At 43.1% G+C, this 16,160-nt stretch overlaps 1 protein-coding gene across 5 annotated transcripts in view; it reads left to right on the plus strand.

Moving 5' to 3' along the window:
- The window catches only part of FAM120C (family with sequence similarity 120 member C), a 92,019-nt gene extending 82,899 nt beyond the window's left edge, over positions 1-9,120 (plus strand). Inside the window, exons 15-18 of one of the 5 annotated variants that reach the window (XM_081125237.1) lie at positions 237-294; positions 4,276-4,335; positions 8,692-8,773; positions 8,880-9,116. In XM_081125237.1, coding sequence (XP_080981363.1) covers positions 237-294; positions 4,276-4,335; positions 8,692-8,773; positions 8,880-8,929 — 250 coding nt within the window. In that variant the 3' untranslated portion in view covers positions 8,930-9,116. Of the gene's footprint in view, positions 1-236; positions 295-4,275 lie in introns of all 5 variants that reach the window. The other 4 variants (XM_081125238.1, XM_081125236.1, XM_081125235.1 and 1 more) reach the window with 4 other exon arrangements.
- Positions 9,121-16,160: the final 7,040 nt, after the last annotated feature.

A 16,160-nucleotide genomic window follows, 5' to 3' on the forward strand; every position in this document is an offset into this window, starting at 1 on the left:
TAAATGCCCTGCCTTGATGAAATTTTAAGTTTTTGTCCCTAGAGGAGGACACGGGACAGAGAACAAATAGTATAATATAGAAATGAAAGCAATAGAGATTTACAGTGGTAGCACAGACGAGGGGCATCTAACTTACGAGGGCCAAACTTCTAAGGAGGTGAGTTGTTAACTAAGTGAAAATGAGGGTTTGGGCTTTATATGTTCCTCACAATCACTTTTACCCCTACTTTCTAAAGGCATGGAAAAGAACAGACTGGTAGAGGATCCAAAGGACCTAAAAAAGGAAGTAAACAAGTAAGCACCTTTTTGAGATTATTTTGCTTGTTTGATAGCTCTTATATTTTTAGCTAAGTTGCAAGAGGTCAGAAACCTGGGTGCTTTCACAGCTTCTCCTGGCATTTGATTTAATTCCCCTGCTCTCTAGCGGTCTAGTGGGGGTTAGACTGCCCAGGCTGTTTCCACAGGGCTGCAGAGTGTCATCCTTTTCACTGAGTGAGGCCACAAGATGGAAACCAGGTGCTGTGTCCCAAAGACCTTTAGGTAGCATAATGTGTGCTACATGCAGCCATAAAGGGGCCAGAGTGAAGTTAACAGTCTGATTGCCAGCAATATGCCTGAGCTTCTGAGGGGCTACCAGAGATACATAGAAAATTGGACTTTGGACTTTGCTGAATATGCAAGGCGGGGAGCTGACACCATTCTGCTTGTTCTTAATGGCTTAGAATGGTCTTAAACTTTCTTCTAATCTACACCTTGAATTATATCACAGTCCCCACTGGTCTTTATTAGACATGCCCCACCTCCCCAAATATGAAGGCCTATTCTTAAAGTGACCCAAAGCCTTGTATTGGACACAGACTTCTGGGCTCCTCATAGTATAGCAGCTCCCATTTCTTGAGTTCATACTTTCTACCAAGCCCTGTACTAAACATTTTACGTGCAGCCTCTAATCCTTACATGGGTCACTGATTAGACCATACTCCAAGGCCACTTTATCATCAGTTCTCAATCTCAAATGAACTCTCCTATATACAGCCAGCCCTCAGTCTATCCATATCCACCCCCATTATCTAATGTTTCCTCAAAGAATACAGATTTGCTCTAATGTTACTTTGAGCCAAAAATGGAATGAGAATGGTAAGCTCCCCACACAAAGTATTTTGTAATGCACTCCAAAGCCAGAGAGCAATAATTTGGGGATTTTTTCCAAAGCTCAACTTTTTCCAGAAGCTGTTCCATAATGTAAAAGGGAGAAGGGAAACTGGTCACTAGGATAGGCTCCCATAAGGTAATACAGCCTTGGGGAACAGAGCACGGCTCAGGGTCTGATCATTAGGTATATAGTCTGAAAAACCTCCTATTTTTGGTACAGTAATAGTGGATCTGTCTCTCAGTGGTTGACTCACATTAACCAGGATCACAGAAATAGTATGTGGATATAGCTAAAAGACTGAGGGGTTGGAGACGAGAAGGGAGAGAGTGAAAGATAAAGTTACTCATGGTGAGAAGAAATAATTATCATGATATATTATACGCTTACTGTATTCCAGCTACTCTTATAAATTCATGTGAGGTATTTAGTGTTATTTTTTTTTTTAAATATATATCTTTATTGATTGCAGAGAGAGGAAGGGAGCGGAAGAGGGAGAAAGAAACATCAGTGATGAGAGAGTTGTCATTGATCTGCTGCCTCCTGCACATCCCCGACTGGGGATCAAACCCACAACCCGGGCATGTGCCCTGACTGGGAATCAGACCACGATCTCCTGGATGCTAGGTCGATGCTCAACCGCTGAGCCACGCCTGCCGGGCTATTTAGTATTCTTCATTTTATTTATTTATTTTTTTTAATAAATTTTTATTGATTTCAGAGGGGGGGAAGAGGGGGAGAAAGAAATAGAAACATCAATGATGAGAGAGTCATTGATTGGCTGCCTCCTGCGCGCCCTCGACTGGGGGATCGAGCCCACAACCAGGGCATGCGCCCTGACCAGGAATCGAACCCCGATCCCCTGGATCCCAGGTTGATGCTCAACCTCTGAGCCACACCTGGCTGGGCAGTATTCTTCATTTTAAGCAGGAGGAAACTGAGGTTCAGAGGAATGATGTATCTTGCTCAAAATTATCCATCAAGTCAGTGTCAGAGCTGATATTTTAGCCTGAGCTGACTAAATCCAAAGCCCTGTGCTGTGCTGATTCCAACACAGTGTAACAACTTGAATTGTTAGAAACAAGAAGTAGACGTAGTTCTGACTGACTCTAGTGACTGTGCTCTTCACCATGTCTACCAGAGCTTTTTTTCTCTAAGTGCAAACTGCAGGGAAGGCCACAGTATCACAAGTTTGCTTAGGGACCTGAAATCAGAACAAAAAAGTAGCTGGCATTTAATGAGTTCTTACAGTGCCAGCTACACCGTGTCAAAGTGCTTTACAGTGAGTGCCTCAGGAACCCTTACAGGAAACTATGAAATAGATGCTATTTTCTCTACTTCACAGGTGAGGAAGCGGGGGGGGGGGGGGGGGGAGGCAAGGGATGGTAGATCATGCTGTTTCTCTTCACTAAGATTGCTGAGGGCACTGTTATCTACTCTAGAAGTAGCCTGGTCAAGGAAGTCTTTGTACTGACTTTGTTTTTAGGTAAGGCATCTTCCCTGGGCAGAGCTGCTACTGGTTGCCTTGCTAACTCTCCTTTTTCTGGTCAGTCACCTTTCTTCAGAGTGTGATATAATTTATTTTTCTAGCTTATTACATCTGCTTACATTATAGGCCTGTCTTCTTGAGAGTATTCCTAGGCCACTGGAGTTTGCGTTTTCTTCTTAAGTCACTTATTTGTAATGGTTTGCTTTCTTTGTTGGCTCCCTCAGTTGGCTAATTCCATCAGTTGTGTGGATTTTTTACTACAGTAGTTTCATCTTATTTCCAGGTTCTTGAGCAACAGTCCACAGTAGCCCCCATGTTGTACAGGCTTTGGAGCCAAATGATCTGGCTTTGAATCTGGCTCTGCCACTTACCAGTTCTGTGACCTTGGACAAGTTATTTAACCTCTCTGTACCTTGGTTTTCTCACCTGTAAAATGGAGAAATTGGTATCTACCTCAGAGAGTTGTTATGAGTGTTAGATGATATATGTAAAGTGTTTAGCACAGAGCTTGGAACATGGGAAGTACTTGATAAAAAATAGTAGTTATTATTTATAATTAACTGCAAATTCAACAGGAATTAGATTTTTATTATGTATTGTATCCTAGTGAAAAGAAAAGGTCTTGAGAATTGGTCAGACTTGGATGCAAGTCTAGGCATGCCAATGACTTTGGGCAAGTCATTTTACTTTTTGAGCCTCATGTGTCTTATATGTAAAATGAACAACAGAGTATCTGTCAGGCCCAACCACTTAGTAATCAAGCTGTTATTATTTCCTAATAACATTCATTGAGAGCCGGCACTGTGCTGCAAGGTAATGCAATTCATTTCATTAGCATTTCAATGTCACATTCCTGGAATTAAAAGAAAAACAGGCAATGTTTTTAGTTATGAAAGGTTCTGAGGAATATTGCACATAGATCTCATGGTTTGTTTTCCTTTCCTTTCATTTATATATCCAACTGTCAGCATTGGACAGCATCGCAGGGCAGTTAAGAGAATAGACTTTAGCGTCTGGCTGACCTGGAGGGGAATCCTGGTCCCACCACTTTCTATCTCTTTCTATCTGGGTGTCCTTGAGCAAGTTACTTTACTCCCTCTGAGCCTTAGCTTCCTCATCTATAAGTGGGGCATAACAATATCTACCATATATGGTCCCCATTAGTATTAGAAAAATATATCGTAGCTCGGCCAGTGTAGCTTAGTGATTGAGCATTGACCCAAGAATCTGGAGGTCACAGTTCGATCCTCGGTCAGCCACCTGCCCAGGTTTCGGGCTCGATCCCCAGCAGGGGGCATGCAGAAGGCAGTGGGTCAGTGACTCTCATGATTGATGTTTCTCTCTCTCTCCCTCTCCCTTTTTGTAAAAAAGAAAGAAAAATATATTGTAAAGCTTGTAAATGGTAGTTGTGTCATTGTTGTGTGCTCTCATTGCCGTTGGATTTCAGTCAGATCCATCTGTTGTCAGCCTACATTCTCAGGACGGTATCAGAGTATATTAGGTGTTAACAAGCTGTGGGCTCTTTGGCGTCTTTGAAGAATTTGCAGTTTCTGTAGGCTAACTTATGACCATGCTTGGGAAGGGTCAGCCGGTTTGGGATTGCCATTTGCACTGAGCATCTCTCTTTCTGATACAGGGCACTTCAGATGGAGTTTCTAAATCCCTGGAGCCTCATCAAAGCCTGTCCCGCTCCCAGGTAAATGGAAACAACGGCGCATTGATCAAGGAAGAGAAGGGTGACCCTCATCTCCCTGCTCCCGCGCAGTGTGCCTTACCCAGGGACAGCGGCCCGTGCAGCAAGGGCAGCGGGAGCCGCTACTTCCCCGTGAAGAATGGGGAGCAGAGCCGCTTGGGAGAGCAAAAGCTGGGGACTGCGGCACGGCAGAAGGAGGAATGACAAGCTGCAGATGGCTTTACCAGATCAGGAAGAGGGGAGAACATATACCTGTCTGATTTTAGGCCCAAGTTAGAGGAGCACGTAAATGCTTCCCCTAGGTTTATCCAGGATTTTGTTGGAGTGTCCTATTGTAGCCATCCTTCTCCCTTCCCCACCTTTTTCTGGGCCTCCCGACCTAGTGGTCTGCTTCTGGGGAAGCTCTGGTCAAAAATGAATGGCAACAGGACTGGCTTCTATTGTCAAATTTAATATGAAATGCCAGTATTCTCTTTATCTCCCCTGGGAGCCTAGTAAGGTAGTGACTGTCAGAAATTGGTGTCATCACATGAGGCCCTATATAGGAAAGTTCCGGCTTTGTTTTCTGAGTCTTCATCATGGTACTCGTTTATAAAACCCATGTTGTGGTAGGGACAGCTGCCTCTGTGGCTTCCTAACTTCCTTTTCGCTCCATGAAGTAGTGAGGCCTTTGTATATAATCATTATTCTCCTCCTTACCGCTCTTTTTCCGCACTTACCAACCCCAGGATTTTATACCATTGCCCCTAGCGCTGGCCTGACAATCAGATAGGTAGATGTTTTCAGGGTAGTGAGGTAGTGTTGGTTATTTTATTTTATTTTATTTTAATTTTTATTTTATACACTTTAAAAACAAAAACTACCAATGGCCTTTGTACTGGGGGATTCAAGTGAGTCAGAAAAGTAGTGGGCAGATTTTTCCTGCCTCTGAACTAATGCGTTGTTTGTAAAATAGAAGATGTGGTGCGGTTCGCCCACGCCCTGCTGCCCACACCCTGAAGGGGTGGGAATCAATGTAATGAAACGCGAGTACGAAAGGGAACTCAAAAGACTGTGTCTGTGTGTTTGCGTGTGCGTGTGTGTGTGTGTGCGTGCGTGCGTGCGTGTGCGCCTTGGCGTATGGGTGTCCGTGTGGATGTATATATGAATATGTGTATCTATATGCATACACATACCCTTTATATAAAGAGACAGATCTATTTATCTACACATATTTTATATATAAATATATGTATATGTGTGTGCATATATCTATATGTAGATATATAGATATATGTATGCATACATACATACATGGTGATGTCCCAGAGGATTTACTGAATTTCCCAGAAATGCTTCCACTGCTATGGAGTGGTGGATTTCAAAAGAACACACTTTAAAATCCTTACTAAGTCACAGCCCATCACAATTATAGGAAGATGGGCTTCTCTAAAGCAGACAAAAAGTACTTTCCAGAGATTGCCTGTTCAGAACAACAAACAGTTGGGTTGTCACAAGCTTAATCTTGAACCGAGCCCTCACATCCCATATGGTGAAAACAGGAGGTTGGAATGGGATTGGGGAGATTCGGGCATTTCCTTATATGAAGGAGCCGCCTGGATCTTAGACTGAGGGGGGGGGGCTGGGAGGTGATTACCAAGGTTTGCAGCCAATCCAGAGGAAGTCTCATCTGGAACTGCAGGAACAACTGACCTCAGGCTAGAATTGATTGCCATGAATACCTGAGGGGGAGAGGACTAGAATTGGAAAGATGGGGTAGGGAAGTGTGAGGAAATCGACAATTTGATTTTACATGCCTAGATTATTTCATTTGTTCATTGACATTTTGACTACTGGACCTTTTCATTTGCTTTGCAAGGAAGACTTCCTAGGGCTCTGGCCTAGGCCTTTAGGACTTTCTGTAAGAGATTCCCAGCCCTGGGTGAGGCTAGAATCTGCCTAGGGCAAAGAGGCTACTCCTTGCCAGAGATACCCTTGAGACAACCTTGCATTTCCAGCTTCCCTCCTCAGCAGTCTAAGTCTGAGGGATGGGAACACGGCTTGCTACAGATTAGCCTTGTGTCTTCGTTCAAGAATGGAGGCTTTCAGCCTCACACACCTCCTTTTGGGCTTTGTGATATTCTTGCCCAAGATCTACCATTTCTACAGGAATTCACCTGACTAGACTTCTAGCAGGGTTCTCTCTCTCTTTGAAAAACCCCATGCACTTTAACCCACTGCAGGTCCTTGGTGATTTTTTTCCAGACAACCAGAAGGCTATTTGCTCACTGCCCACGTACAATTAGTGTATCATGAGAGATTGAAAACAGTTTCAGACTGTTTAATCCTAGTCTGGCCCAGTTTAAGAGAACCTACAATTTGCAGGGGGAGGGAGCCCTAGAATGCCTCTCCCCCTGCCCAGACACTTCTTACATAAACCAAAGCGGGATGACAAGAGTGCACATTGAGCCAGATATAACCAGGAACAAAGTGGACAGAAACCTCTTTGGAATTGGCTCCCCTAATTTGGTCTCCCCTCTTCTCTTGGGCCTGCCCAGCCTTTAACAACATCTCCAAGGTTAGGACATTATCTCCAGCAGGAGAGGGATTAATAGTGAGCTTAGATGGCTTGGAAATTTCTTTCTGGAGCCACAGAGGGAGGAATACTTAGGATCTCAAAAAGTAACCAGAGTCACTGAGCTGTGTTAAAGTAAATCTATCTAGATCTCCATTTTCTAATAGGAAGTACTTGGAGTTATACGGAAAGGTATTTTCTTCAGTTGCTGTTTCTGTGCATCTTGAATCTATTTGATACAATCAAATGACAGTATTGTTAACTCTCACAGCATGAAGGAGATTTCTTATTTTGCAGGCATTCGCTGTGAGAAGTACAATTGCTGCTTTGACAGGGGTGATTCCAGTTTGCCAAAAGGCTTGCTCTTCTCCCTTCCACAAACCTCTACTTTCTCCTAGGCTGGCCCAGGGTGAAACAAGTGGCTCACTTCCAACCTTGATTTTTCTTTAGAGTCAGCATTTGGGGTTTGGAAGGTTACAAAAAAGAACCATAAAGGGTCACGTTCATATATTTTAATTTATCTGCCAAAATACGCAATTTGGAAGCCAGAAAGACTAAGGTTCATTACTGAGAGATGAACTTTTTTCCTAATTGGAGGACAAATTGGAGAGGGCAGATCTGATTTTTGCTGTGAGTACCACTTGAAGAGACTGTCATCCTTCACTTGAGGTTCCATTTCCGACGGTGATGTGGCCTCTCGTGAACAGTAACATAGCAACCCCCCGAAATGACCCCTTTACCTTGTAAGGCCACAAGCAAAAGCCCCCTGGTTGGTTGTAGACACTGATCCCCAAGGGCTTGCGGTTCTTGATTTCTGCTGCTGTGCCTTGGGGTCTGTCTATGACTCCTACCCTTACTGAGTGGCCAGTCTGGTCTGGACCAGGTCTGACAAACTTCTGCTCACTTGCATCATTTCATTCTGAGCCAGTAGGACTTCGGGTAGATTTTCAAGCCCAAGAAATGGCACTTGCTTTAGCTAGTGACATTTGATTTTTGTCTCCATCTTGATTTCCTGGCATTGTTGGCCAAGTCACATTAACTTTTTTTGACCACTGAGAAAAACAACCAGACAAAGCATTAGGGAGGATAGTTGAGGCGGGGGGAGCAGTGCTTATGTAGGGTAGGAAGAAGAATGTGGCCGTCACTGTTCGGTTATAGTGATCTAGTCCATTGGAACTGTAGAAGGCTCCGCTAAGCCCCCCTCCTTTGAAATGACCACAGTTTGAAGTAGTTAGTACAAGCCTACTAAGGTTTAGCTGTTGTACTTGTTCACTTCCCGATGCATATTTTCTAATATGCTGGGGGGCGGGGGCGGGGGGTAACTTTACTGTTCAGTGTGTGTCACCCTGGATTTTTCTCCCTCTTGTGACTTTGGCATTTTCTTCTACTTGACTTTCCATTCTCTTTTTCCTCGGCTTATTGCAGTAGTCTGCTGGTGCAGGTAGAACTCAGTGTGCTATTCCCGTTACCGATAATTATCTTCAGTATTGCCAGAGGTTGTTTTGATGTTCTAAGAAGATAACTTCATTTTTTACGAAATCATCTTTACCAAGTTAAAGGCAAAATAAAATACCCCTTGTGCTAGGGTGCCCATTTCAGCTTTTGACGTTGCCATTGTACTTCTATAGATGCTCTTTCTGTCCGTGTCAGTAGCAACTAATGACTAGTGAATTTTCATGTAAATGAAGCAAATTAAACATTTCAGGTTTTCTCTCATAACCCTGCCGAATCTGATGACTTCATTTTAGTTACTTCCCAGAAGACACCTCCCTTCCCATCTTTTTTTTATTCTGTTCTATTTTTAGAATAACATACTAGGTAAAGAAGCTGTAACTGCAAGGAGTCAATGTTTCTTGTGCTCCCTGATAAATGATGTTATTGACAAAAGTAAGAAATTCTTTCATTGTTTTTTTCCTGTGTTAATCTCTTCTCCTGTGCTCTTGACAGTGTGATTAGTGGATGGATAATATGTATTTCTCTTTCCCACTTCCAGATTCCAAATTCCCTGCCTTTTTGGCCCACCTCGCCACAAAAGCTCCATAGTTTATTAATGTAAGTTCGAATGGATGCTTCTTAGGGGAAACTGCAGGAGTTAATGGAAGTGTTTCAGAAAGGAACAAAAATGTCTCAGGAGTTGTTCTGTGATGGAAATTGGTCTGTTGTTCTGTTAATGGATGGAAAGAAACTTACAGTGCTTAATAAAAGTTTATTCTTTTAGTAAAAAATTGTTAAATAATTTTGAGTGTGAAGTTTCATTTCTTCTCCCACTTTCTGGATCCCTTTCTGCAAATGCAGGATATACGTGTCTCAGTGCAGAAGTGCTGCTCAGAGAGTTGTACCCTATTTGTAGTTGAATATCAGGGCAAGAGCGCCAGTATAAGAATCATCAGAAGGAAGGGCATATTTTGCTTCCTGCTAAACTTCTTTATTTGGATGTTCTAAAGGCAGTTTTGACTCGACATTTCCTAAACTGAACCCATCCTCTTTTCTGAAGCCCAGTCCTCTCCATGAGTGACACTACCTTCTACTCTGAACCACAAACCGACGGCATTATCCTGGACTCACGCCTTTCCCTCATTTCTCAAATCGTGACAAGATCTGTTAATAACACTCAACCATCTTTCTATTTCTCACATCTGTATCTTTTCTGTCCCTGCTGCCATGGCTTAGTTTAGGCCTCCTCATGTGTCCCCTGAATTGTTGCAGTTGCTTCCCCGTGTCCCTATCCAGGCAATTGTAAGCAACATTTAGTGTCTGAGTGTATGTACCTTTTCTTGGTGAAAGGGCCCATACCTTTTTTCAGGTTCTTAAAGAAGTCTGTGACCCTAGAGACATTCAGAACCACTGCTTTAATCCATCGTGTTTATCAGCTTCCAGAGTAACCTGTTCTTCTAACATGCTGCACTCCCGCCTCCATGGTCCCTTCATGGTGTGCCCCTGACTGCTTCTCTAGCCTCATTTCCAACCACCCCTACCCCCTCCAGTGACACTAAAGTACATGCCATAAACATTAAGCTGTTAATATCCATTTATTCTCTTTTGCTGTACCATTACCTAGAATGCCCGTCTCCCCTTGTCTCGTGCATTCCTGACTTGGTCCCGCCTCAAGATTCAGCCCCATGTCTTTGTGATTCTTTTCTGATCCTCGACTGGGGATCCCTGTACAGACTCATCAGAGCCAGGCCCTGTAGCATGTTGCTGCATCTCTGCCCCCCACGATTAAACATGACAATCTCTGTTCTATTTTTTTGTTTGTTTCTGTCTTCTTGTCACCTAGCACCTAGCACGTACTTAGTAAATATTTGACAACTAAATCAAGGACAGTTAAGACACCTTTGAAAATGTTCCCTGGTGCAAAGCAGATTATAAACTTCCGAGGCAGAGGATATGTTGATGGCAAAAACAAAATTGAATATGAAGGTTCAGCATTGAATGGTACTCATTTAAATGTGTTTTTAAGTGGGTCTCTGAAAACAGTTGAGCCCTGAGTCACCTTTGAACAATAAAGGGATGCTCGAGAAGAGTCTCAAGCCAGGACTCAAGGCACTCTTACCTTATGGCTTCTGCCCAGTGATGCCAGCTGGGCTTGGCCTCCCTTACTGCTCTGTGCCTTGTGTGTACAGATTACAAAAGGAACAGCTGGGCCTAAAGGTGATCGTTAGAGGCTTACTGAAGCTTGTAAACACTTTACCCTTAAATGAAACGCTATTATTTGTAACATACTTTGTTTTATATTCGGTTCCTTATGGTTGTAGTTGTCTTTTCGTAGCCTTTTGATCTTTGGGTGTTGGGACTCAGAATCTAATAGTAGGAAATGTTTAGCATATGGCTTTTAAAAGTTACCACTTATTGAGGACATATTAGGTACCAGGCAAGGTACTAGGCTCTTGGACATTATTTCTAATCTTCAAACAACTCTGCAAAGTAAGCATTATCCCCACTTTACATCTGAGCAGACTGATTCAGTGGTACCCAAGTCCATACACAGCTAATAAGTGATAAAAACCAGGATTCTAAATCTAAGTTCGTTTTGACCAAGTAGATAACTTATTTCTGCCTGCCCAGCATCCGGAACTGCTCCAACTTAACGTTGGGGTGGAGGTGGGTTGACCATCAGTTACACGGCTTCCCCTTCCCCCGTGAGAGAGGTATATGACCCAGGCAGGGCCAGTTGTAGGGCTTTTTTTGTTTGTTTTAATCCTCACCCGGGGATAATGTCTCCATTGCTTTTCAAGAGTGTGGAAGGGGGAGAGAAACATGGATGTGACAGAGACACATCGATTGGTTGCCTCCCGAATGCACCCCAGCCAGGGCCGGGGATCGAGCCTGCAACAGAGGCACATGCCCTTGGCCAGAATCAAACCCGGGACCCTTCAGTCCACGGGCTGATGCTCTAATCACTGAGCCACACCGGCCAGGTCTGTAGGGCTTTTTTTGTGGATTTGACGGAATGAAAATATCCCTTCTAAAATCACAAGCATTCAGAATAATATAAGCCTGGAACATTACCTTCTGTTTGCACCTTCTACAACTAATCTTTATTTGTGTGTGAGAAATATAAAGATTCCATAGTCATTTAGCAGGAGCAGATACAGAAAGTGATGTATGTGTCAGAGAGAGATCTAGGCACTTTATTGTACACATCGTATATATTTTCATTTCCTCCAGTCCTCATACATTCATAATCTCCAACTCTAGAAAAGGGGAATGTATCAGGATAGGATAGGCTTTGCAACAATACTAACCCCCAAATCTCAATACCATAAGTAAGGTATACTTGTTGCTCATATATGTCCACCGTGAATTGGCAGGGGGGCTTTGGCATCTATAGTCACTTGGAAACTCAGACTAACAGAAGCCTCATCACTGAGTCAGGGGAAGGCATGTGAGCAAAATGCACACTGACTTTTAGAGCTTAAAATGTCATACATCACTTCTCTCTTTCCATTGCCCAAAGCAAGTCACGTGATTGCACCTAATTTCAGAGAGGTGGAATAGTACAATTCTATGTGCCTAGAACAAGGGAGAGGCAAGTATGGTGAGTTGCAATAATAGCATCACGTGGAGAAATTACCCATTCCTGAGTAGACTTGATTTATCACCTTTTGGCTGGTTGCCATTACTTAACCACGTGAGTCATTGTACCTAAAATTTGGATTGGAATAGTGAGGCTTTCGTTCCCACTCCAGTGTCATAGGGAGTCTCTGTATGTGAGCTGAAGTGAATATAATCTGGCAATAGCATAAGCATTGAGTTTAGCTCCCCTAGCCCACCCTGTGGGGGTGGTGGTTAGGGTTAAATGACAGTGTACGTGAAGTACCTGGCATATAATGCAGCCTTCATAAATGTTAGCTATTGTCATGGGTTTGGGGAGATGGGAGTAAATGAAAGACTTGTTTATGCTCCCAGTCCAGACTTCCTCATAACACATTCCTTCCTAGCCTGTAATTTGGCTTCAGCCCTCCCCATTTGCATGTGGCTGCTTCCAGAGGTGACCAGTGTGCTCCCAGTCACCAAGTCCATTTCCTGAAAGTCTGGCTTCCCCAACACTTCTCTCCTGTTTCTCTTTGCTTTTGTTAACTGCTTTTAAAAGTTATTATGTAATATTTGATAAAAAGGATTTATGTAACAGGTGTTATGAAATTCAATAATAAAATGAACAATCAAGCTCACTTCCCAACCGAAAAACTATCCCATCTCCCTGCCTTCCCCAGAGATAACCAATCTCTTGCATTTTTTCATTCTCTTATTTTCTTTTTAGTTTTATCACATACGTAATTATCCCTGAACAATATTTTGTTAGGTTTTACTTTTTAAAAAATATTTTTTATTGATTTTAGAGAGAGGAAGGGAGAGGGAGAGAGAGAGAGAAACATCCATGATGAGAGAAACATCGACTGGCTGCCTCCCGCACACCCCCTACCTTGGATGGAGCCGCAACCCGGGCATGTGTCCTGACCAGGAATCAAACCGGTGACCTCCTGGCCCATAGGATGATGCTCAACCAACTGAGCCACACCGGCCAGGCACTTGCTTTTAAATTTTATAAAAATGCTACTTTTATGTAGTTTTCTGTAACTTCCTTTTCCCACTCAACTGATTTCTCTAAGACTCAAACATGTTGTTGCCGTAGCTGTAGTTAATTCATTTGCACTTCTATAGTATTTTATTGTGTGAATACATCATAATTTATCCTCCCATTCTGCCCAATAGAAATATGGCTTGTTTCTGCTAGTGTTGTTACGAATACTTTCACACATGTCTCCTGCTGGGACCTAAGGCATCAAATGTTCGCCTTTATAAGATAGTGTAAAAATTTTTTTCAAAAGTAGTGTTAAATAGGAATAATAATGCCTGTTACTAACCTCCCTCCCTTACAGGTAGTTGTGAGAATAGCACAAGCTAATAGATGTGAAAACAGTTCCAATACATTAAGAAGACATAGTTGAGCCTTTGCTGGCGTGGCTCTATAGTTTGAGGGTCACCCTGAGCACCAAAAGGTCACCAGTTCGAGTCTCGGTCAGTGCACATGCCCAGGTTGTAGGTTCAATCCCTGGTTGGGGTGTGTATGGGAGTGAACCGATTGATGCTTCTCTCTCACACTGATATTTCTCTCTCTCTCTCTCTCCCTCTGCCTTCCTCTCTCCCTCTAAAATCAACTTTTAAAAATTAAATAAAAATAAAAAAGAAGACACAGTTGACATACTGGTTTTGAGTCCAAGCTTAAAGTCCTAAAAGTTGCCCCATGTGCATACTGGTTTCATGTCAATTTAAAGTATTTCTAGGATGTCTCATGAAAAAAGGCTAGACACTTGAATTCTGAGGCTGATGTCTGTTTGTTTTCTACCTGACCAGCAGCCTTTCCTTGTTTCTTCCAGTAATACCACCTCAATTTTCCAAGGATATACTTCTATTTCATTTTTAGAAATGTCCTCAAGAGCACTGCTCTCCCCAGCCAGCTCACTGGGGTTCGTTACTATGTTGTCATAGCTTTGTTTGTTTGCTCGCTTGCTTTGCTTTGCTTGCTCTTTAAAGACTCCTTTTACTTCTGGTAAAATCAGCATGATAAATTGATTACAAAAATGGCTACAGCTGTTCACATCACCATGCATCTACACCTTTTGCATCTCTTCCCGTTAAGATATGGCATCTGTTTCTTCACCCTTCAAATCTGGAATACTCCTGTGTTTTGCTTTGGTGAGTAGACTTGCAAAAGTGATATTATGTCCATTCTAAGCCTAGGCCTCAAGAAGTCTTGCATGCTTCTGCTCACTCTTGGACCCCTGTAACAAGCCTGGGCTAGCCTTCTGGAGGATGAGAGATCCAATGGTCCAGCTATACCAGCCAAGAACACCCTAGATCTTTCAGCCCCCAGCCAACCCACCAGCAAACCACGGATATGTGAGTGAGCCCAGGCAAGATTAGCCAAGACTGGTCCAGATCAGCAGAGCTATATAGCCAACCCATAGGCTCATGAGCAATAAGTAGTTTGGTTTCAAGCCACTGAGTTTTCAGATGGTTTATTATGCAGCAGTTGCTAACTCCCACATCCAGCAATACAATAAAAATTATGTTTTATGCAGGATCCAGTTCTGTAGTAGGAGGGCCCTTCAGAATATTTAGTCTTCTGCACTGTTTCTCTATTTCTTTCCCTCGTTAGCATGTCTCTTAAGATTAGCATTTGTCAGAGTTTCTGTTTTCAACCATCTTCTCACTATTCTCGTCCTCATCAGTTTCATCTAATCCCATGGCCTCAACTCTTACCTTTATATGGATGATTCCCAAATCAACCCCTAACTAAACTCTACTGAACAGATACAGAGTTCAAATAGTCATCTGGACAAGTCCATGTAACACTCTCCCAGAAAATCACAACCCAATATGTTTAAATGTGAAGTCTTGCTCCCACTCTTCCATTATTTCCTATAACTCCTCGTCTAGTTTGATCCCTTTATCTCTGGTTAATGTCACCAGCATCCTCATATCACCCAGGCCAAAAACTTTGTCATCCCAGGCTCATTCCTCATCCCAAACTCCTACTACTTCTGAAGTGTCTCATATCTGTCCCTTCCTTTTCATCTTCATGGCACCCTCCTCCTTCCTTTTTCCTTTTCCTCTTCTCCTTTTTTCCTGCTACCAAAGTTTGACCAATGGTCCAGCACCATTAGCATCACTTGAGAGCCTGGCCAGTGTGGCTCAGTTGGTGGGAGTATCATCCTGTGCACCAAAATGTTGTGGGTTGGATTCCCGGTCAGGACACATACCTAGGTTGAGGGTTTGATCCCCATTCAGGGTGTGGATGGGATCAATGTTTCTCTCCCACACCATTGTTTCTCTGTCTCCCTTCCTCTCTCTGACATATCCTCGAGTGAGGATTTAAAAAAAACACCTCCAAGTGTAATTCTGTTATACCACCAGGGTGGAGAACGACTGGACTGAATAATCATGACCATTCTCGACTAAATGTAAAGTAGGAGTAGAAAAACAGGATGACGGAAATATTTCTCCTTTAGAAAAGGGAGACCTGGTGTTAAAAACAATCAGCTATCCTCTTGGAAAAAAATTAAGTCATCCCTACAGTATATCACATTCACTAGCATAAGCTAAAAGCATTCCAGATCCTGGGAATAAGACAAAGTCCCTACTCTCATGGAGTCTGCAACCTAACAAGAGATAGACAATAGACAAATACATTAGATAATTTTAGATAGAGGTGATCTCTGAATAAAATAAAGTAATGAAATGGGGCACATCTTAATGGAGAGTGGGTAGTTAATTTAGTTAGAGTGGTCAGGGAAGCCCTCTTGGAAGAAGCAATATTTGAGCTGAGCCCTGCAGGTGTCAGCCATAGGAAGATCAGGGGACAGAGAGTTCCAGATAGGAGAAATGCAAGGGTTTTGAGAAGGACACGAGTTTAAGGTAGATTAAAAACCTAGGTGTAATGCACTATATTAGAATGAGAAAAATGATAAGATAATATGATGGTGCCTTGGATAACGAAGGTCTTTTAAAACAATAAAATGGAGCCCGGCCAGGCATGGCTCAGCTGGCAGGCAGGCGCCATATTTGAATCCCCAGCACCTGACTCACACCTTTGGCCCTGCCCTGTGATTCCTGGAGGCCCTGCCCCTCCCCACCTGCAAGCTCATCCATGCCATTTCCAGTGGCGTTTTTATGCAAGTGGTCTCCTGAGCCTCATGCTTAGGACTTTCCTAAAATCTCTCAAACAAGCAGCAGCGTGCCCCAGAGGGCTTGATAAGTGGCCCCAGGCCTG

Source organism: Miniopterus schreibersii, assembly GCF_964146895.1.
Source record: "Miniopterus schreibersii genome assembly, chromosome: X".
Lineage (NCBI taxonomy): Eukaryota > Metazoa > Chordata > Mammalia > Chiroptera > Miniopteridae > Miniopterus > Miniopterus schreibersii.